This window comes from Primulina eburnea, chromosome 4 (genome assembly GCF_022965805.1).
Source record: "Primulina eburnea isolate SZY01 chromosome 4, ASM2296580v1, whole genome shotgun sequence".
Lineage (NCBI taxonomy): Eukaryota > Viridiplantae > Streptophyta > Magnoliopsida > Lamiales > Gesneriaceae > Primulina > Primulina eburnea.
The window spans coordinates 2,093,784-2,117,887 of NC_133104.1; the positions used below are offsets into that span (position 1 = coordinate 2,093,784).

A 24,104-nucleotide genomic window follows, 5' to 3' on the forward strand; every position below is an offset into this window, starting at 1 on the left:
CGTAAACAACAAGCGATCGATTCTACATAATATATTTGTACAAGTCCTGAAGTCTATATATACGAACATGAAGGAGAAATTACATACATGGAAGAGGTATATAATTCGTTTTATATTACATGTATATATTTCGATTTTGATGGGAACCCATATATTAGAAATTTTCAAACTTTGAACAATTCTTAGTTTAAGTTTTTCGTACCCAAATTTTAGGGAAATGAAGTTTTTTTTTTTCAGTTAGCATAATTCAATTTTATATATTTTTTAAATATTTGTTCAAATTTTATGCACCCAACAAAAGTTACATGAAACAAGCAAATATCTAACGAATGAGATGTCTACTTTTTTGTACAATGAAATATTATGTAAACAATCGTCTCGATTTCTAACTCTAAGCACTCGTCCCCTGCAAACCATCATGCCACCAAATCTCCGCCTAATAGCCACCGTCATTATCGCCGTCTTCCTCCGCCTTCCTCCCCTCACCGCAGCTAACCACCGTCTATTCCGCGAAGCTCCCGCATTCCGCAATGGAATCTCGTGCCCGCCACCGTATGACACCTCCACCACCGTGCACGTAGCAATGACTCTAGACTACTCGACCCCCTACCTCCGCGGCTCCGTCGCTGCCGTCCTCTCCGTTCTCCAACACTCTACCTGCCCAGAAAACACTGCCTTCCACTTCTTCGCTATACCCAACCACCATCCCCACCTCCACAAAACCATCACCTCCACCTTCCCTTACCTCCAGTTCCACCTCTACTCCTTCAATCCCACCGCCGTCAGCCACCTCATCTCATCCTCCATCCGCCGCGCCCTCGACGAGCCCCTCAACTACGCCCGCATCTACATCGCCGATCTCCTCCCCTCCTCAGCCTCCCGCATTATCTACCTCGACTCCGACATCATCGTAATCGATGATATTGCGAAACTCTGGAAAACCAACCTCAATTCACACGTCCTCGGCGCGCCTGTGTACTGCCACGCAAACTTCAGCCATTATTTCACCTCAAAATTCTGGTCAAACCCATCATTATCCTCCACATTCAAGGGCCGATCCCCGTGCTACTTCAACACCGGAGTAATGGTAATCGATTTACTAGAGTGGCGGAAACAGGGCTGCACCCAGAAGCTAGAATACTGGATGAAGATACAAAAGAGTTACAGAATCTACGAATTAGGCTCCCTGCCGCCATTTTTGCTCGTATTTGCCGGAAATGTTGAAGGAGTCGAGCATAGATGGAATCAGCATGGGCTCGGGGGAGATAATCTTGAAGGATTGTGCAGGGATCTGCATACGGGTCCAGTGAGCTTGCTACATTGGAGTGGCAAAGGGAAGCCATGGCTACGGCTTGATGCTAAAATGGCTTGTACATTGGATAATCTTTGGGCTCCCTACGATCTGTTCAGACATGAATATCTGTTTTCCGACAGTTGATCTTGGATCTCGTAGCCGTAGGAGTGTCGGTTGGAGACTGTGAGGAAGCCACCCGAAAGGACGGGTTTGGACAAAAGAGGGAGAGATATCATGAGGTGTAATAGGGGGTGAAATTGGAAATTCATGATTATTAAGCTTTGGGTACATTAAATTGACATTTTATTATTAATAAATTACTATATACATGCATGATGGGCATACGACAAGGAATTCAAGGGCGGAGGATGTGGTGGTGTTTGACGGCAGCTCAGCCGTGAGGGGCGGTGGGTTTAGCCGAGCAATAAAATCTTGTTTTTGTGAAAGTGGATGGATATGGAAGATTCTCGTGTTGCTATCAGATGTTGTCTCGACATTGATGGGCACATGCTGTTGTATATAACGTATGTATATATATATATATATATATATTAAATGTATTTGTGTGTATTTGTTTTCCCTTCACCGTCATCATTGTTAATTGTTAATTGGAATTATTACAAAGGCCGAGATGTACCACTACGCAATGTTTTACATTTAACTAAAGACAAAGTTAGTCAAACATGTTAATAATTTGATTTGACATGTTAGCTAGAGAAAATAAATTTTTTAATCACTAATTTATTTAATTTTGGGCTGTGGTTTATCGATTTGTAATATTTTGATATTTGTTTACTCACTTTTAATTTTTTGTTATTTTGGTTTGATAGTTGACATGCTATCAAATTTACTAATTTTTTGTGTCACGTCAATATTAAAATAATACAACTTCAAAAACTCGGCTAATTCATTGACAAGCGTATAAATATAACCTCCATATTAAACATGAATTTGGATCAAAAAATCCAAATACTAAATTTTCAAAAATAAAATAAAAATAAAAAATCCCAATATTACAATAACGACACTTGCTATTGTATTAATTATTTTCTAAATTGATAAAATTTATCGGGTTTGCACGATGATTAATTTGTAATCTATAAACTTATTTGTAAGATTATTAGTTGTTATCTTATTACTTACAAGATGGGCCGAGCTCCGTTTACCTTTTTATAGGCCACAAAATACAATAGGCCCATCCTATAAAGCCTATCCACGTGAAGATTAACCTCAAAAAAAAAAATTATTATTTATTTTGAGGAAAGAATAAATGATAAATTTGTCAGGTTTTACCTTTATATTTTTGTATTATTTTTTACTTGAAAGTTATTTTTTGAAAGCAGAGAGGTTTTTAGTTAACGAATCCATTGAGTTTTCTATTTTTTTTCCCATTTATTAACCGTTGCATCCATAAATGACACAACTGATAGCAACATGTAAAAGGTAGGCAAAAATTTGTGTGAGACGATCTCACGGGTCGTATTTTATGAGACGGATCTCTTATTTGAATCATCCATTAAAAAATATTATTTTTATGCTAAGAATATTATTTTTTATTGTGAATATCGGTAGGATTGACTCGTCTCATAGATAAAGATTCGTGAGCCCGTCTCACAAGATACCTACTCTAAAAATTAATTATAAATTATTCCATTTGAATTAACTCTTGGTTAATTCAATTAAAATAATAAAGTAGACATTTTTTTTTTGTTTTCAATTTGACGGCCATTCGAGTTCTCCATGAGTGATCTAACATGAATATCTAAGAAGGCATGTTTGTTGCATTTCGAACCACATTTGAGCTTTTTAATTACCGGAATTTCGTCCAAGGATGTATTAATATTCAATTTTTTTAAGGAATTATCCTGTTCGTTAGACATACAACATGAAAAATAATGCCCATGTTTTAGACCACATTTGTCGGAAGAATTTTCCCTTAGGTGATGGAGCAAGTTTTGCTTCAAAATAATTTATATATAATTAATTATTTATTTTTATCAGATAATGTCGAGGGCACCATAAGCAAGGGATTGGGGAACGTATATTAAACCACGAGATATTCACGTGTGACCTGATTTCTGCTAACAGATATATTAAAAAAATAGAATATAATGATTAATAATTACAAATTTCCTTTGAATTCCTTGATTATTGTGTTAAGTTATTCAGAAATATTAAATTCAAATTCCATAACGCGTGAAATTATTTGGCTGGATATGGTACTTTACTGTAGTACTTCTTCGTACACCTCAATTTAAGGATAAATAACTTAATTTTCATTAAAAAAAATAATGTATTTTTAAATCTGATAACACATATCTCTGAATATACATACACATAAAAAATGAGTATGTTTAAGATTTAAAAAAATATAAATTTAGGGTAGATCTCTTGTGAGACGGTTTCACAAAGCAATACCGATATTCACATTAAAAAGTAATACTATTAGCATAAAAAGCAATATTCTTATCATAAAAATAATATTTTTCCATGGATAATCTAAATAAGATATTTGTCTCACAAAATACGATTCGTGAGACCGTCTCCCACAAATTTTTGTCATAAATATTTAATAGATCATTATTTTCATTTGAGGTTTTCAACCATCTCGGATTTTACAAGATAGTATTTTCCAAACTGATGGATGACGGAAACATAAAAATATAATTACAGTAAATTAAATGGGTTTTCACTATAAATTATAGCCATCTCAAATTAGTGCACAAATTAAATTAACTTAATTATATAGAAGTATGTTGATTACATAATTAAAAATTACGTAAATAATTCTATTATTTTTCAGTTGTCTGGATTCCGAGGGTACAAATGAGAGTAGATTGTGTAATAAATTAAGTACATGTCTTTGGTTCAATTAGCAAAGACGAAACCAAAGTCTTAATCACAATTACCGACACTAATGACTCTATAAAATAATAATAATAGTTATTGTTGATATAAGAATTTTTAAAAGTTTAATTATTTATTTAATTTAAATACGACTATTGTTTTTTTTTTTTTTTTTGATGGTAATACTTGTAATATTATTAAGAATCGATCATATCAGAGGATACAAGATTTACCAACCAAAAAGGAAGGTTCCCAAGCGTCCAAACAAAGGGAGCAGGGGAAGAAATAGCAAAACAAGCAATGGAATGTGCAACTACATTAGCTGATCTTCGCACATGATTAACTCTAATCCCGTGGAGGTCCAAAAGTAGCTTACGAACTTCATGTGCAATTGCACCTGTATAACTCAAGTCCTCCTCTGGGGAGGTGACTGCTTGCACCGCCAGTAAGGAGTCCGAAGTGACTTCTTGAATTTGTAAGGAGAGTTCTTTCGCCTTTCTGAGGCCCTCTCGAATTGCTTCCAATTCTGCATACTCAACTGATGGGGACTTTTTTATTTGATGTCCAAACGCAAGTACTATCTTGCCTTCATGATCACGTATTGCTCCCCCCACCGAGAACCAATTTGAGTTTACATTGTAGGCCGCATCTGTTTCTAGCCGTAGTTGGTTGGTCTCTGGCTTATTCCACCTTCGTCTTATGCTATGTAAGCTTTTAGTCGGTGCAATACCAGTCGCTTTGTGAGCTTCTTTATATTCCTGCAACAGGTGAATGCTCCAATCTGTGTCAGCACTAGTTAAGTTTCGTTTATTTTTGTGCAACAGCTGTAATCTTTCATGCCAAACTGCCCAGGTGCGAATCGCGAAGGATTCAAGTTCCTCTTGATTGACTTGATCTTTCATCCACATGAAAATATCCACTATATCGGCTTTATGAGCTCTTTGGAGAAGTGATTTGAAAGTCGTACCTTTCCAACATGGCTTCATTACCGGACACCAGAATAAGGCATGTTCAGTTGTATCAAACCCAAAGTTACAGAGCTTACAGTGTCCCTGTACTGGAACATGATGAGCCAAGAGATTTACCTCGGTCGGGATTATGTTATGCAATGCTCTCCACCAGAAAATACGGGCTTTCGGTGGGATCGAGAGTGCCCATAAGGATTTCCACCACCTCCTCGCTTGTAATTCAGAGCAATTCGGTGGGGCTTCATAGCAACCAATTTCCCGCTTATACCCGTCCCGCACCGAGTAGCGTCCTTTCGGTCCTTGTATCCAGAATCTTGAGTCCTCTTTTTGTTCTCCTGCGATTGGGATGTTCAGTATTTCACCAGCAATATAGGGAGGGAAGAGTTGATGAATCAATGATTCATTCCATTCTCCTCCCTGGATTAGGGTACTCACTGACATATATTGTTCTTGTTCTTGTAGTGCCTGCAATGGGTTTTGGAAACCAGGGATCCAGTTGTCCCTAAATGTACGAATCTTCTTTCCATTTCCAACTCTCCAGCTGAGACCTTTTTCTATCAGATGCCTACTCCATAATAATGATCTCCATATGAATGACGGATTGCTCCCGACTGTGGCTTTCATAATGTCTTGGTGCTTGAAGTATCTCGCTTTCAGGACTCTCGCAACCAGAGACTCCGGAATAGTCATTATTCTCCAAATTTGTTTCGCCAGGAGAGCTTTGTTAAAAGCTTCCAGCTGCCGAAATCCCATACCCCCTAAGCACTTTGGTTTGCATAGAGAGTTCCACTTTTTCCAATGCATTCTTTTCTTTTCATCAATCGTGCCCCACCAGAAGTTCGAACACTCTTTTTCAATGGCCTCTAGAATGGATTTCGGGATGCGGAAGCACGACATAGCATACGACGGTATTGATTGGAGAACAGATTTGATTAAGATTTCTTTTCCTCCAGCTGAATATGTCTTGCTACCCCACCCTTTTATTCGACCCACAATTCGCTCAATGAGGTATCGAAATTGCATCTTTTTTTGTCGGATAGAAAATGTCGGTAGACCCAAGTACAATTCATGTCCCTGTACAACTCGGACCGAAAGCATCCCTTTGATTGTATTGACAACATCCTCGGTTGTATTGGGGCTAAACGATAAAGCGGATTTGTCAAAATTAATCAGCTGTCCTGACGCCTTTTCATATAGAGAGAAACATAAGCGAAGCCCAGCACAATTCTCCACCGTAGCCTTAAAGAATATTAGGCTATCATCTGCAAAAAAGAGATGAGATATAGAAGGGCAAGAGTTTGCTATTTTAACTCCAGAAAACAGGTTGCGACTATTGTTAATATGGTGGTGTCCTCGATGAAATGGAATCAAATCAGGAAGACGAGACAAAGCAAGTGAATTAATTATATTGTATTTACACGTAACAAAATATTAGAATATAATATGAATTAATCTGCCACTGGGGAGAATCATCAATTGTTAAAGTAAATCATTAATTCCAATCTCCCGTTCGTTTTCTAATATCATAATTTTGAAAACACAGCAATTAAAACAAGAGTAGGTCTCTTGTGAGACGATTTCACGAATCTTAATCTGTGAGACGGGTCAACTCTATCGATATTCACAATAAAAAGTAATACTCTTAGCATAAAAAATAATATTTTTTCAAGGATTACCTAAATAAAAGATCTGTCTCACAAAATACGACTTATGAGACCGTCTCACACAAGTTTTTTCCATAAAACAAACATTGCTTGCTTTTTTGGGTTCCGTGACTGCTCACCAAACTCTTATAAGATCATCTCAAATATAATTAAACTAAATTCTGAATAATTACACAGAAGATCAGTGTAAATGAAAGAGCGTCTCGACCTACAAGATCAGAGATAGAAACAACCTCCTTATCAATGATATGAACAACCTGGTTCAATGATTTTACAAATTTTCGAAGGTTTGATTTGAACAAGAAGATGATATATTTGATATTTGTGCATTGTATACCTGCGGACAAACAAAAAATAAATAAAATATGTATAGTATATTATCTATATTGCGAAGGCAGCTCAGAAACCATGGAAAATTGTATCCTGATTTAAGTAAAGGCCGACCCAATATGTTGGTGGTTAATGTCAACACCAAATAGGGAACACAAATTTTTTTTATATATCAAAATTATATATATTTATGATAAAAATAGTTAAATATCAAAATGGCTGGGAGACCAAAAACTGACACAGTGCAAGATCATTATTATACTGTGAACAAACAACTAAATCGAGATTAATAAAAAAAAATTAAATCGAATTAGAGTAGGTCTATTGTAAGACGGTATCACGAATCTTTATATGTGAGACGGATCAAATCTACTGATATTCACAATAAAAAGTAATACTCTTAGTATAAAAAGTCATATTTTTTCATGCATAACTCAAGTAAAAGATCTGTCTCACAAAATACGACTCGTTAGATCGTCTTACACAAGTTTTTTTCTATCCAATTATGAGATTATACATACAAATATAAGATATATACTGCCAGAAACTTGATAAACTCATAATTTTTTGTTGAAAATTTTATTTTGTTATCATATGATTTAAAAAAAAAGTGTAATAGGATAGCTAGCTAGGCTATGAGTGTAATTAGGAAAAAGTCTTTGCACATAATTAAATATTCTTCTACTTTCTCAATAGTTAAATCCATAATTTTTAAACTTCTTTACTTACAAGATCTCGTTTAGGTAATACTCAATCCTTCTGCTCTATAAAACCCACCCTTTTTTCTTTTCTACGCTTCAACTATTAATTTTCAAGCACCAAAATCCCTCTCTAACTTTTCTTCGAAGAAATCAGGGTTTATTCAATATTTCTCGATAGCTTCATTTCATTGGAAGGAATCATGAAGATGAGTGGCAATTTCAAGAGAAGGGTTTCGAGTAGAGGGCTTGGAGGAGTCCTTAGAGAGCAAAGGGCTAGGCTTTACATAATTAGAAGATGTGTAGTCATGCTTCTTTGTTATCATGATTGATTGTTTCTTCTTCTTCTTCTTCTTCTTCTTCTTTTTTTTGGGTATTTGCTGCTTGTGTAAATAGTGAGGGGAGGAGAGAATTTAGTCCAAGTTTTGACAATTTTGTACTAATTGGCCTAGTGAGCTTCTTGTATACATGTTCCGATTTATGGATCGGATCGAATGGCATGGAAATTTATTTGTTTGATTCAATTCTTGAATTTTGGGTTTGTGATTTTTTGATTCAAGTCTTGCAATTTGGGAATGTTTCTTGCGTTGTTTTTGAAACTCGATGAGCTCAATTTATTGGAATTGGACGTGATTGAGCGAGGGTAACATCATTTTATCGTTCAATTATCGGGATCTGGTGCATGTGTTGATAGGCAAAAAACTTGTGTGAGACGGTCTCACAGGTAATATTTGTGAGACAGATCTCTTATTTGGGTTACCACTTACCCATGAAAAGTATTACTTTTTATGCTCAGAGTATTATTTTTTATTGTAAATATGAGTAAGATTGACCTGTCTCACATATTATGATCCATGAGACGGTCTCACATCGCGTTGATGAATATGATAATAAACACACACATATATGTATATGTGTTATATATATATATATATATATATATATATATATATATATATATATATATATATATTTGTGTTATAAACTCGAATTAAATTGAATACGTTTTCTCGGGCACATTAATCCAAGACCTAGAAAATCAGTTTAGGGCTTAGAAGTACAGTTTTCGTTTGAATTTTCATTATGATAGCCAAGATCAAGAAGAGAACGACCACAATGAGGTCAAAAGTACTTTTCGCTTCGGATGATTGTACTTGCTGCATACCAACTTGTTCGTTTTCGTCTTTCGACCCTTGTTCTTTTCTTTGAAATTAGTCTAGCTAATTTATTTTCATCAATTTTATCATTTTCCTTTCATTAAATTTTTTAGACCTAATAAAAGGCTTGAGGGAGGCTCGAAAACTAATATATTTTAGAATAAGAGAAACTTTATTTAATTGTAATGTATAATATAATTTTCTTTACAGGAATTAATGTATTTTGGAAAATGAAGGAACATAAATTTAAATTCATCTAAAAATATCCCGTCTCAATTTTCCAGCCACAGTTCTTCGAATCATCGCTCAGATCACATGCAATCTCGAAAGCAAGATTATGCAATCATTTCATTATTCATTCCACCAACATTAATATAAAAAAATCTTAGAGCTAAAATAATTCCAAATTCCTAATATTAATATTGAAATTGCAAAATATTCCAACTCCCTTTTGAATCAGTCAACCTTCATAATTTAGTAGTTTGTTTATGAGAAAATTTTATGAATTTTTATTCATGAGATGAGTTAACTATGTCTATATTTACAATAAAAAATAATATTTTTGGTATAAAAAGCAACAAATTTTCATTAGTGACATATATAATACATGTCTCACAAAATTGATCTGTACGACCATCTTTCATTAGTTTTGTGTTAACTTCTAGGTATGATTTAAAAGAACGGTTCATAATTAAGCATGCTTGTCAAATCATTTAATAGGATTTGGATCCTCTACTATGTTGAAAAGACAGCATTTGGTTTTGTGCATTTTTTACACGAGATGATCACGCGATCATCTTGTGGACATCACATCATATGAAATAAATTAAAAAGTTGTCAGATTACACGATCATCATGAAAAAACAGCATTTGGTGCTGTGAAGTTTTTACACAAGATGATCATCATCTGATCATCTTGATCATCTTGTGGACATCACACCATATGAGATAAATTTAAAAAGTTGTCAGATTAAACGAAATGATTATATGATCATCTCATGTAAAAAGTGCACATCACTTGACGTTGTGTTTTCAATACAGTAGATGATCCAAATCTCATTTAATAGCACCAAGGGCCGTTTATCGACGTTTAAAGCACAATCAGAAGCTAAAATATATTTTAATCAAATAACAATTATACAATAATTAACTCCACGTTATCGTCAAGATTTTCATTTTACTAACATATTCACCACGAAAATTTTGAGACGAGGAGACGTTAGTTATATGAAATGAGATATCGACTAACTTAAGATCCAGAGGTAATTTTTTTTTTTTTGCCAAAGTAAAAGGTGATCCTGATTTTAGGCAGAGCAAATGGATAAAGTACTTTTTCGTGCAAGTCAAACTACAAAAAATAATAAAACGAAGAACATTTTTTTGAACTAAATTCAAACCGAAATAAATATTTAATTCAACAGTTTGTGTTTCTTTCTCCAATGTTAACATAATTTATATATTTTTAGCTAAAAAAACAAATGTATCAATAATATTTGTCTATTTTTAGTTTTTACAAACACCATAAAACATAGAAATAAACTACTACATCATCCCTCAAGTGGGTAGCTTGGATGGTAGGAATGGTGATCTCCACCAATAGTTTAGAGATTCAATCTCTTCTTGCTTTTGTTATCTCAGCTTTGATCCTGTCGTACATGATTTGTTCAGTTTGATTTATCTAACGGTTTTCATGCTAGCTACTGCATTGATCATTTGAGTTTACACATAACACACCAAAATAGCGACAACAAGGAATATAAGAAAGGGACTAAAATATATGCAAATTAATGGTCGCAAATTGCAGTTAAATATTCAAAAAAAAATACATTATTTAGGGGAAAAACAGTTTACGGGACAAGTGTAGAAGAAGCTGGGAATGAGTCCAAATAGGCGCGCAGTGGCTGGCATTGAATATATATATATATATATATATATATATATATATATATATATAAAAGGAAACTACCCGACATAATGTGTGATGAGTCAAAAGATCGAGCAGCCTTATCCTCACCCACGTGCACAACTAACCCCACCATTCCCCGTCCCCCTCCACTCTTTGATTCTATTCTCACTACAACAATAAATGGCTATTATGACACTTTTTTGTAGACATTTTTAATTAAATGTTGTTACAAATACTTAATAATGACACTTGTAAAAAATTAATAATGTGTAAAATAAAAAAACATATTAGATTAGTTATCATGATATTTTTAATTGATATCATCTTTTATATGGAAGAAAACAATTACTTTTCCCACATCGTAAAAAATCGTTAAAAACTAAAAAATTTCACTATAAATAAGTGTGAGAATATTTGAGTTAGATAAATATTGGAGGAGGGAAAATAATTGTCTCCCTCCATATAAAAAATGACATCAATTAAAAATGTCAGGATAACTAATCTAATATGTTTTTTTATTCTCACATTTATTTTATCTAATTTCCCTCCTCCTATATTTATCCAACCCAAATATTCTCAAATTTGTTATTGTCACTATAAATAACATACACGACACTTTTAGTTGTCATTATAAATGATTTTAACTGACATATAAATTTATCATTGTTACTATAATAACAAGGCATCTATAAATGTATTTAAATATGAGTTTTCCTGACATTTCAAATTGTCATTATATGAATTACTAGTAACACGTATGAAGTTGTCATTAACATCTTATAATGACATTAAAAAATGTCAGTAAGTTTAAGACGACATTGGAATAGATGACATTTGTTGAATGTGTCACTAAAACTTAAATGCCACTAAATATTGAATATGATGATATTTATGAATGTCACTATAAGATTTTTTCTTGTAGTGTCTTATCATTGTATCTCTGTGTTTCTGTATATACATGCTAATAAATTTATCTAAATTTAATTTCCAATTTTTAAGATAAGACATTTTTATACGCACATGAATGATTTTTCAGACATATTACCAATTTTTCTGCTTGGGAAGGTGGCATCAATTGACAAGACATTGGTGCGTGTTGGGTTTAACGAGTGGACCAAAATAGTTGAAACCTGAGTGAATTTTACAAAGCAAATGACGCTCTTTCCGTTGGCTGGTTTCAGTAGTTGAAGCGCGCACTTGAGAATCTGTGGGCAAAAATAAACAACCCCATTTTTACTTAAATATCCATCACATACATGCATACATTCCAGTGACGGAGCCAGAAATATAGCTCTGTCCAGACTAGAAATTTAAACTCTAAAATTTTTTAATATTTTAAATTGATTTACTCGGACTAATATTATATTATTCCAAAATTATACAAAATTTATATAGTAAAAAAAATGAGCCACCCGAACTAAATCTCGGATAAATGTGTATGTGCTTGCATGCATGCAATTGTTGATGGAAAACAATGGTGGCCATCCATTGTGAAATTGTCATTAAAAATCTTTAGGTGCCACAACAAATGTTAAAAAATGGGAAAACATAAAATAAATATTTATATATTAAAACACTTTAAGACACAGGGTGACTACAATGGCTTTATACTTCAATAGAAGAGATGTTTCATTCGAAATCAGGAGTTTCAACAACTCGACATCGAAAATGACATTAAAACTCTTATATTATCATATTGAAATCAAACTCAAGTTCTTATCGATATGCTATAGCCCTACGACCTATATATTCTCTAGTTTATAGTATTCTCATCTTATTTTGATCACTAGAATTGATTCGAACACCGGCTGCACGAATCCGCGATCGACAGATATAATTAAGTAGGTCCATTAATCTCTATATTTTCATGTTTGAGTTGAAAAACAGCTAGCCTCGATGACCTGTAAGACTCCTCAGGTTCATGCACTTACCCATATTGCTTCTTCTCATTGTGGTTGTTTTGGACAAAACATTATAATGGGGGATCCCTCTTGTAATAATCATATAAAATGCTACATATATTAATCATGCAAGAAACTAAATAAATACAGTTGGGAGAAAAATGGATGAAACATGCATAGATGGCAAAAAAAGAATCTTGAGAATCATCAATGCTCATTTTCTACGTATATAGACAAGCTTTATGATATTTTGATTTTTCTTATTTAACCCTAGTGACTCATACTGTTCCTCTTTGTCTCGCTGTTTGATGTCAAAGATGTGATATTAATTGATTACAAATTATTATCTCATAGAAGAGTATATCTTTTGTGAGACGGTTTCACGAATCTTTATCTGTGAGACGGGTCAACCCTACCGATATTCACAATAAAAAATAATATTTTTTCATGGAGGACCCAAATAAGAGATCCGTCTCACAAAAACGACCTGTGAAACCGTCTCACACAAATTTTTGTCTTCATATAGAAATGTTTGTCTCAAATTCTTGTCAGATTTATTAAATCATTATGATCCATATATATGTATTTGTCATTTTTTCTCTCTAACTAGACCATTACTTATAAATCTTTTTCATAAATAAGAAAATTCGAGAAATAAAAGTATAGAATGCATTTAACCCAAGAAACTAATATAATATTAAGAAATATTTTATTAATATTTTTTTCTGTAAAAAAATATTACATGATTTTGTTCTAAATTAACATACATCTCAAACGTGTTATATGCATCCATTATACTGGATATTGAGTTGTTTATTTCTATACGTTTGGACTTTGGAGAACTTTTCCTGCTGAAAATGGGCTTCGTGGGCATAGAGTTTTGGTCTTGGGCTGTTTATTCAGGAGTAATGGGCCAGGATAACCTACGATTCAACATTTTGTTTGCAGAACCAAACCCGACCCGGAGAGCAGACACTCGGTCACCGATTCGAAGCGGTCCAAGTACCGAAATACCTATCCCCACGCGAACCTATCCGAGACCGGAGCGGCCATTGTTCATACATCTCCGCCGCCATGAGTAGCGCCAAATCCCGAAACTTCCGCCGCCGTGGCGGAGATGATGATGAAGAAGAAGACTCCGCCACCGCAAAAAATAAGGGCACTTCTTCCACAGCGAGCAGGCCTCGTTCGGCCGCGAGTAAACCAAAGAAAACATCCACACCAACGGCTAAGAGCCTCCTTTCCTTCGCCGACGACGAAGAATCTTCGGAATCTCCATTCTCTCGGCCCTCTTCCAAACCCTCCTCTTCATCCTCGCGCTTTTCTGGCAAATCAGCTCATAAGCTTAGCTCCTCGAAAGACCGAAGTGCCCCTCACCTTCCATCCTCTTCTCTCCTCTCTAATGTTCAACCACAGGCTGGAAGTTATACAAAAGAAGCCCTTTTAGAGCTCCAGAAGAATACTAAAACCCTCGCCGCGCCAGCCCGTAATAAAACCAAACCCGAACCTGAACCTGTGATAGTTCTGAAAGGCTTGGTGAAACCCTTGATTGCAAACGATTTTGGTTCTGAAACTGCAGGAAAAAATCAAGATTTTGAAGATGATGAAGTGAGTTTGAACGAGAAGAGTGAAATTTTAACCGTGGAGAGAGATGGTGCTTCCGATTTGGCTCGGCTGGGAAAACTCGGTTTAGGGAAAGGTATGCGAGATGATAAAGAAGTGATTCCTGATCAAGCCACAATAGAGGCAATCAGGGCAAAGAGGGAGAGGCTAAGGAAAGCTAGGGCCGCAGCACCAGATTATATTTCATTGGATGGAGGGAGTAATCATGGTGCAGCTGATGGTTTGAGTGATGAGGAACCAGAATTTAAGGGGAGGATTGGATTCTTTGGGGAGAAAGTTGGCGGTGATATGAAAGGCGTGTTTGAAGACTTTGAGGATAGGGCAATGCCAAAAGAGAGGGTTGTTGAAAGGATTAGTGATGAGGAGGATGAGGAGGATAAGATGTGGGAGGAAGAACAGGTAAGGAAAGGGTTGGGAAAGAGGCTGGATGACGGTGTTGTGAATCAAGGAGTGGGCGCTAGCGTTAGTGGTATTGGTAGCATGCACCATAGTGCTGTTGATTCGCAACCAAGTTTTGGATACTCCGGTATTAGACCTGGTGGGATGTACCCTGTAATGCAAAATGTGGGCGATAGTAGTTATAGTAGTATTGGAGGAGCAGTTGTAGGTTTGTTTGGTCCGGATATAATGTCTATATCCATTCAGGCTGACCTTGCCAAGAAAGCTTTGAACGAGAACTTGAGGAGAGTTAAGGTATAAACCTTTTGATTGTATATGCTTCTCTGATTTTCTGTTTTTAATCTGAGTTGTATCACACATTGAGGTCATATTCTTTTATTTTTTATATAATATGTCATTTCAATTGTATGATTATATGAACTTTTATATATCCAATTCAAGGTATCATATCTTCTCTTTTCAGGAATCTCATGGTCGAACTATGGTGTCATTGGCAAAGAATGAAGAAAATTTATCTTCCTCATTGCTTAATGTCACTAACTTGGAGGATTCTTTTTCTGCCGCCGGTGAGAAGTTCCTCTTTATGCAAAAGCTTCGTGACTTTGTTTCTGTTTTATGTGAGTTTTTGCAGGTATGAATTATTTTAATTATGGATTTTGTTTAGTTTTTGTTATAACAAACACCTTAGATTTTGTGTCAATGTATTATTGTTGTTGTTTCGTATGTCGTGAAATATGAGTGTTCGCTTCATTAATCATTACAATGACATACTACCCTTTAAATTCTCAAACATGACTAAATTTAATACGAGGGAATATGTTATGCTGATTCTGTTCTTTTCATTTTTAGTTTGAGGGATCATGTTATACCTACTCTGAAATTGCTCTGTTTTTCCACTGCATGAGTTGTGGATGAAGTAGAATGCCCTGCTGGCATGATAACTGTCTAAGAGAAAACTGCTGCAAAATGATGGTAGCCTTCGTAAATTGCAAGAACATGTTGTTGAAATGATAGAGTATTTAACCATCAATCTTAAAGCCAATTCTTGACAGTGGGGTGGACATATAGTATGCCTTGGTTTTTCGGCTTAGTTTAACAGTTGAGAAACTATGTTGCTTAACGCAACCTTGAAATTGCTACCGTACTTACTGAATAATGGATATCTGGATCAGTGAATGTTTGGTTTATTTAAGTTGACCTCTGTTAATTTTTTCCCTCATAGCTTTTGAAATTTCTGCCTTCACCTCGATTGTTCTTCCTCAGATTTTTTGTTTCCTTGAATTTTTCTGCATTTGGAGATAGAGTTGGGCGGGGGAGCGGAAGGAAATGCAGTTACATTTTTGCTGCCTCGCAGTAATTTTGCCTGCCCTCTTGTCTATCACATAGCTCCCATCAAACTTTCACTTTTTTATCTTTTTAAACGTCAAAAGTATCATTTTGGAATCTAAATGATGTTAGAAAAAGGTGAAAGTTCATGGATACTAGTGAGGGAGATATTGGTTTAATCAAGCTGCTTATTAATTTTGAGCTTTTGCATTTCACTTGGAGGTTTCTTTTATATTTGAGGGCATATCTCTCCGATATCCGAATCAAATCCTTACATTAGCTGAGCAAAGCGATCGTGTGTGAACATTCATGAATTTTGTGAACATTCATGAATTTATTCTTGCAAGACTTTTTGTGGATTAAAAAAATATCAGCAACGTTTTGTTAGTTGACTGATTCTCCTTCTACTCATATATAACTTACTGGTGTTCAATTACTGGGCAGGTCAGTTGACGTAGCACACACTTTTCACACCTTTTGGGTTTACTGAACGTTGCATTCTGTTGTATGATGCTTGTGCTGTGAATAATGTTGTTGCAAGTTGGCATTTTTTATCTAACCTATTTCTTGCATGGTGACTAATAAGGTTGGCTTTATTAATGTCAATTTTTTGTTTTCATGTTATAGCATAAAGCTCCTTTCATTGAAGAACTTGAAGAACAAATGCAAAAACTTCATGAAGAACGGGCAAGAGCCATTGCAGAAAGAAGGGCAGCTGATAACGATGACGAAATCCCTGAAATAGAACAGGCTATTATTGCGGTACGTGCAGAATTCCGTAAAGGAGGAAGCAACGCAGCAAAAGCAGCAGCAGCAGCAGCAGTGGCTGCATCTGCTAATTCTAGAGCATTTAAGATTGCACCAGTAGAGCTGGATGAACTTGGTAGAGATATGAATCTTCAAAAGCGAATGGATATGACAAGAAGGGCTGAAGCTCGACAAAGACGAAGAGCTAAATCTGACTCTAAAAGAAAGTTAACCATGGAAAATGATCGTTTTTATTCACAAATGGAAGGAGAATCGAGCACTGATGAAAGTGATGGTGAGAGTACAGCATATGACTCAACCCGTAATCAATTGCTTCAGGTTGCGGATAAAATTTTAAGTGATGCAGACGAGGAATATTCTCAATTTTCAACAGTGGTAGAAAGATTCGATGGATGGAAGAAAGTTTATGCATCAAGCTATTCTGATGCTTATATGTCATTGAGTATACCTTCTTTATTCTCTCCTTATGTGAGACTGGAACTTCTGAAGTGGGATCCACTACATGAAGATACAGATTTCATAGATATGGCATGGTAAGTACCTTCATAAACAATTGATGTAATATTTTGGCGTGGAAAGATCATTATAAGAGCGCATAGCTTTGTAACCGACAGTAACAGGCTGACAAATGCGGCATCTTGATCATTTTTACCTAATTTGGTTGGATATCAATTTTGACCAATCGCTTTGCCTACATATGCGCTAACTGCTACTTGATTCAACGCATTTTAGTATCGTAGAGAATTAATCTGTAATTTTTATTCATAAATTTCTTCCTTCTCTCTTCTGAAATAGTCTGTTGACTTCACAAAGATTGTTTGCCATACTATTATGCTGCTTGATAATTCTTTTTTTCATCGATTATACAATATTTTCCCAAAAAGTCCTCTTTATAGAATCAACTGGTGCCAGTGCTGAATCCTATTTATGCAAGTTGACAACGTTTCATATTTTTCCACCCCATGTATATGAATGTAATTTCTATGTATTGCAGGCATTCTTTTCTATTTGATTATGGTGTACCTGGAAGCGGGATTAGAAACGGCAGGGATGATTTAGAGGCTGATGCTGATGCAAATCTTATTCCTGTATTGGTTGAAAAACTTGCAATCCCTATTCTGTACCATCAGTTAAGTTCTTGTTGGGACACACATAGTACCGTCGAAACAAAAAATGCTGTATCTGCTATGAACTTGGTCATCAGATACGTAGATCACTCCAGTTCGGCTCTTGGGGACTTGGTAGCAGTGCTTCATGATCGTCTTACTAATGCTGTAGCTGATTTGATGGTGACATTACTTAGTTTGAATTAAATCATTGTATTTGTATCATGAGAGACTTAATTTCTTTTTGAGACGATTTATTTTTCTCCAACTTCTATATTGTAGGTCCCAACATGGAGCCCAGTCGAAATGAACACCGTACCAAATGCAGCTCGAGTAGCGGCATATAGGTTTGGCACAGCGCTTCGATTGATGAGAAACATGTGCTTGTGGAATAAAATTCTTTCTGTGCATGTGCTGGAGAAGATTGCTCTTGACGAACTTTTGTGTGGCAAGATTCTTCCACATCTTCACATCATACATTCTAATATTCATGATGCAATCTTCCGATCGGAGAGAGTCATTTCTTCAATGAATGGAGTTTGGGCGGGTCCTAGTGTTACTGGGGATCGGAGGTATGATAAATATTGTTATTCAGATTTGCTTGAAGTCTTTTTCCGAATTGTTAAGACTGGATAACTTGTCAGGATCGTTCGATTTTATAATAGCATCTTTTTTTTCTTTCTCCTTTTGTTTTTTTGTTTTTGGTCTCGTAGCCGAAAGTTGCAGGCTTTGGTGGACTATTTGCTGTTGATTGGGAAGACACTGGAGAAAAAGGTTGGCTCTGGCAACATGGAAACAGAAACTGGTAAACTCGTTAGACGGTTGAAGAAGATGCTGGTGGAGCTGAATGAATACGACCATGCAAGAGCTTTATCAAGAACGTTTAATCTCAAAGAGGCACTCTGATCTTATCATCGAGACCTATACAATTTTGACAATAGTAGAATTATAATTATGGCTTCTTCCTCTATTGGTGATTCTAAACATATGCTTGTAGTAGCTAGCAAGCATCCTCGACGAGTTCGTTGACACGAGTGTATTAATGTTTTTTCTTGAATTAATCAATCTGATAAGCAGCTGTGTTCTTGTTTGGAAGCAGTTTCATGATTTTATTTGATTTGGTTTTGGTGCTCTATTGCCCAAGAAGGGGTGGTTAAGAAAAAATGTTACATCTTATTTTCTTTTAAAAATATTCAAGATCATAATGTTGTAATCCTAGAATGTCAGAATTTACGGAAGGACCTAAAAACGTAGGGCAAAAATCTACACATTCGAGTAGCGGAGATAAATCAAAAGATGTTAGGACTTCGTCAAAAGATGTTAGGACACGATGACTCGATTAGTGGAGCACATAAAATGTTGTGTACGACAAAAGAATAGGCCCAACTACTGTAGTGCTGGATACGAGCAACAATAGAAGCTGCCATAGCAAATACAGTGTCGTACAACAAAAGAAGATACCTGGCTACAGTAGTGGTGGATACGAACAACAACAGAGCTTCCATAGCAAATTGAGATGGGCTAGTATTGGACACCACTGCATTAGATGCATCCCTTTCCATATTCAATGGACGCGGAAGATGTGCAATGAAGCATGTCTTCCGTGCTTGCGTGGGTTACTCGCCCCTCTAAGGGACGAGGAAAAAGCACGCGGAAAGATCTGAGTGCGATGGATATAGCGTGCTTTGCATGGAGACTCTCCGTGCAGTGATGTGTGCTTTTTATTATTATTTTTATATAATGAAATCAATGCCTACCATCAGAAATTTGAAAATAAATTTAAAAAATAAAAATGAATAGTTTAAAGATCAATTACCGGATCTTACCCAACCTTTAAGTTTTTTTTTTTTTTCAAAAAATATATTTAAAAATCAAAAAAATTAGGAAAAAATTATTTTTTTAAATTATGAAAAATAACTAACAACCATATTTTGAAAATCCGATCATAATCCTATAAATTGACATCATTTACACTTTTAAAAAATCACAAATTTTTTCTATTTTTATTTTAAAAATCAAAGTTTCTTCAACTTTTATTTCATTTTCCATCCAAATACGAAATGAATCAACGGAGAAATGATGATATTAATATTCCTTCACTAATTCTTCTCATTTCAATTCTCAATACTCCGACAACCAAATGTTAAACTTTATGTTCAACTAATCTCAATTCTCCCAAAATCTCAATGAAGTTTCTCCTCCAAACCAAAAAAGAAAGGGTAGAAGTTGTTGTAGACGATTGGGTGAAAGCGTCACAAGAAAACATTGGATGAAGACCAAAGATGAACGCCCGCAAAGGCATGGTGCAACGCTTGACATTTGGTAATGATCAAAGCAACACTAGTTTTTAGGAATTGGTTTGGAAGGAATATAACAATGAGTTGTCAAATGGATGGAAAGTACGTACACGAGACAACTTGAGCAACATTTCACAGATGTTAATGTTGCGAAACAAGTGTCTCCTTTCCAAAATAAAATAAATGAACTAATAACATCCAACTAAAGTGAAATTTGCTAAATTTCACTTTATGCCTACGCTCAAACAGTTATCGAGCAAGTATGGGGAATCTCCTCCGAAGAGAAAGCTTGGTTAATGTTGAGAGAGGAACCAAAATAGAAGATATGCTCTTGCAAAAAATTTAAAGGAGTTTCGACGAATGTTATTAAGAAATTGGGCAAAATTTAATACGAATGTTTCGACGATGGTGAATCTTTTCCACCTCTTTTCTCCACAGCTTCCGATACATCCACCGCCGATGAAGGAGACGTCGTGCAACAATTGGGCAAAAACTGTTAGACCAATGGGAAGGAAGACATTAAAAAAGACCATGAAAAGAGAATGATCGAAAACTCCAAAGATTGTGGATTTTTTCCAAGAAATAAAACAAGGAGAAACACAATACTATGAAAAGGAATATGTGAAGATTGCTCTAGCATAAAAACATTTTACAAAAGCTGAGAAAAATAAGAAAATGAAGTGAGAAATGAGGTTGAGGGAGCAAGTAAGACAGAAGATAGAACAAGAAAATTTGATCATTTCTTAAACGATTCAATTAGTAATTTATTTAATTCATAGTTTGTTCTATTTAATTATTTGTAATTTTTTAAATTGCGTGTAAGTTTTTAGATTATGTGTATTTTTCTAATCATGTGTAATTTTTAATTATTAATCATGCATTTTTTTCTAACATGTATACTTTTATAACTTTAATTATGCTTCAATTTTTCTGTTTTTAATAGTAAATTATTAAATTGATAAAAAAAGTTATTAAATATGATACAAAATTAATATAACAATATAATCTCTGCAATATAATTTCACCATTGTAGAAATATATAATGAAGTTATCAATATTAATATTAGAATAAGATGAAGTTACCAACTTCATTTTACCAACTTTTTCGCACCATTGAACATACTTTAAGGCCTTCTTGAACGGCCAACAACTCTGCCATGTGAACTAATCTCTCAATCTTTAATATAATAGTTTTGCATTCATGCGTTACACATATTATATTTGGTGTATAATATAATGATAAAAAGTTTGAGAGTATTAAATTTTGAGTTTGTAATTAAAACATAAAACAAAATCTAACTTGATATTGATTAAAACAAAAACAAATGTGAAAAAATATTATTAAAATTTTGAAAAACTTTTGTAATTACAAAATTTGTCGTTGAGTTTCTTTGGTTGCTGTTATTATCACATATTGAAATTTTAAGACCCTATGATTTGTAACTCTGGATACAACAATGTACAATTTACCATTACTGAAGACGCGTTTCCTCAAAATAAAGCCCCAAATGTGATAATAATTGCCCCCGACTTTTATTAATTGTCATTGCATCTGAAACAATTAAGGGAAATTGTTTTGATTTGAACTGGAAATGAAGTCTTGGATCAGATGAGTTAATGACATTCTTGGAATAAGCATTTCTTGACCCTCGTTACTCCCATAAATATTTTTTTCCTCAAAAACATAGTTTCCGAGCCTCGTGACAATCAATCTAATACTGTTGCATAATCCAAGATAATGATATATGTCCTGCAACAACATAACATGAGTTCCAACCTTCAAATTTAACTTGTGGTTCGGAACTCCAAAACATCTAATTTAATTTAAGAATTCTGGAATATAGACATAGTTCAACATATCAACATTTCTGTCTGAATAACACGCCGAATCAAAACTTAATACAACCTTCCGTCTAAATTTTTCATTAATATCATGTATTAATTTATGGACTGAACAACATCTGGAATCGTTGCCAATATAGCTCTCAGTTGAAAGAATGATGAACCACTTACTGTGCTACCGATCAATGGATATGTATTCTCTACGATTTTTGTGATAGGGTCTTTGAAATCTTTAATCAACAATTCATTTGGAATACCAATAATCATATATCTTTCTTTTGATTCTTTATTCTTATGTCTCTTGTATTTGCAATCCAATATGAAAAATCTCTTAATTTCATCATCTCTTTCATCAGAAGCCAAATTATAAAGACACATAGTATTAGTCAATCTTATAACTGTGTAGTGCCTCCACAAATATCGAATTAATAGTGGCATGAAAAATATCTTGTATAATGTCCTTAATCTATCAAAAAATCTCCTCCGAACACAACTGTTTTTCGTCCAAAAGAGAAGTGAAAGCTTGAAGGATTTGCAAATCTGATTATGTCACGCATGCTTCTGTATAATGATTCAAAAAAAAAAAACTTGTTCATCATTGGAGCCTTATCCTATATGATCAATTTGGATTTCACAATAAGTTCTACAAGATGACTCCCTTATTTGATATTGCACGTTTACTATTCATTAGGATTGAAAGGAATTGTAAAGCGAGAATGAGCAGCAAGCAGAAGAATAGATGCAATATCACTAGACGCCACGTTTAATATAATTTTTCTCTTCGATCTCAAGGATGATGGATAAAGTCTTCCATACGAATGTTTTTCCAGTACCTCAGTAACCATATACAAAGACACTCTACCTTGGTTTGATTTAACTGTAGCCATTCTTCTATCAAACCGCAACTCATCATGTAGTAACTTGTTTCGTGAAGACTAAAAATACTGATTGTTGGGAAATGACACTGACAAAAATCATGTACATTCTTTCGTGAACTTCGCAAAATCTTCTCGATCTCCACTAATGCATAATTTCTAATTTCATCATCGTTTAATTGCAATTCTGTAAAAGAAGTAATAACATTAAAAATAATATAAAAATGTAAAAAAAATCACATTGATACTTGGTGTTTACCTCGGTGTTTCAACAAGTTACGTTGTCCGTAGAAAATATCATCTGATAAATATGTCCAACATGACTCTCAAACTACTTCTGGTCAGCTATTGCAATCCAATGACAATAAGGTAGCAAAAAGAACTCTCATTGACTGTACGGAAGCCCATTGAATTTTCCCGACAATACTATCAGGGTGTGTTTGGTTGATGTGATTAAATAAGGATAGATGAATAATCACATACTTATCTAATGTTTGGTTAAAATTTTAAGATATATTAATAATCATTTTGACCCGGTTTAAAACCTAATTTTATGATTAATTATTTGATTATTAATCTAACAAATTAAGTGGGATAAATTATCAACACACCACAAATTACATTTTTATCCTCTTATCTCTTATGAAAATAAATATTTATTAATATCTAATTTATTATTTTTAATGAGTACCGTAATATTTTCAAATATATTTCTAATAATTATATTTAAATTAATTTTAATAAACATAAATTATAATTATAAATATTTAATTATCTATTTAATTATTTTAAGAATATTTATAATTATTTAAAAAAACAATAATATTATAATATCACTAAACTTTATTTAACATTAAAATCACCATACTATTAATCCATATATTTCATTTTTTGATCACTCTAATTATTAATAATTTATTTATCCTATCACACGTACCAAACGGAGCCTCAATATACTCATTGTCATCGTTTAACCGTCCTAACCCATAGCCATTTTTAGTATATGTTTAAAATTTGGGCTTGAGATTTCATTACTAATTTATTGAAGCCCATCGTTAGTATCATTAAATAAATCATGTCCAACAAAGTTATAAGCCCAATAA

The 24,104-nt window shown here is 34.2% G+C and overlaps 3 protein-coding genes across 3 annotated transcripts; all 3 read left to right on the top strand.

The window, feature by feature from the left end:
- The first annotated feature begins 323 nt into the window (after positions 1 to 323).
- On the top strand, positions 324 to 1,877 carry LOC140830556 (probable galacturonosyltransferase-like 3). Its single transcript, XM_073193921.1, has one exon. It carries the CDS (start codon positions 335 to 337, stop codon positions 1,436 to 1,438), a length of 1,104 nt encoding a protein of 367 aa, XP_073050022.1. The 5' UTR covers positions 324 to 334; the 3' UTR covers positions 1,439 to 1,877.
- A 5,953-nt stretch (positions 1,878 to 7,830) lies between these two features.
- On the top strand, positions 7,831 to 8,325 carry LOC140829678 (small polypeptide DEVIL 4-like). Its single transcript, XM_073192982.1, has one exon. The coding sequence runs from the start codon at positions 8,005 to 8,007 to the stop codon at positions 8,131 to 8,133; it is 129 nt and encodes a 42-aa protein (XP_073049083.1). The 5' UTR covers positions 7,831 to 8,004; the 3' UTR covers positions 8,134 to 8,325.
- A 5,401-nt stretch (positions 8,326 to 13,726) lies between these two features.
- LOC140830557 (transcriptional repressor ILP1-like) lies at positions 13,727 to 19,120 on the top strand. Its single transcript, XM_073193922.1, has 6 exons — positions 13,727 to 15,081; positions 15,251 to 15,418; positions 16,741 to 17,414; positions 17,876 to 18,170; positions 18,270 to 18,559; positions 18,701 to 19,120. Exons 1-6 carry the CDS (start codon positions 13,840 to 13,842, stop codon positions 18,891 to 18,893), a joined length of 2,862 nt encoding a protein of 953 aa, XP_073050023.1. The 5' UTR covers positions 13,727 to 13,839; the 3' UTR covers positions 18,894 to 19,120.
- The last annotated feature ends 4,984 nt before the right edge of the window (positions 19,121 to 24,104 follow it).

Coding starts and splice junctions, on each gene's coding strand:
- LOC140830556 (XM_073193921.1), top strand. CDS start 335: ATGTCTACTTTTTTGTACAATGAAATATTATGTAAACAATCGTCTCGA.
- LOC140829678 (XM_073192982.1), top strand. CDS start 8,005: ATGAAGATGAGTGGCAATTTCAAGAGAAGGGTTTCGAGTAGAGGGCTT.
- LOC140830557 (XM_073193922.1), top strand. CDS start 13,840: ATGAGTAGCGCCAAATCCCGAAACTTCCGCCGCCGTGGCGGAGATGAT. Junction 15,419..16,740: donor TTTTATGTGAGTTTTTGCAG/GTATGAATTATT, acceptor TTCATGTTATAG/CATAAAGCTCCTTTCATTGA. Junction 18,171..18,269: donor ATGCTGTAGCTGATTTGATG/GTGACATTACTT, acceptor TCTATATTGTAG/GTCCCAACATGGAGCCCAGT.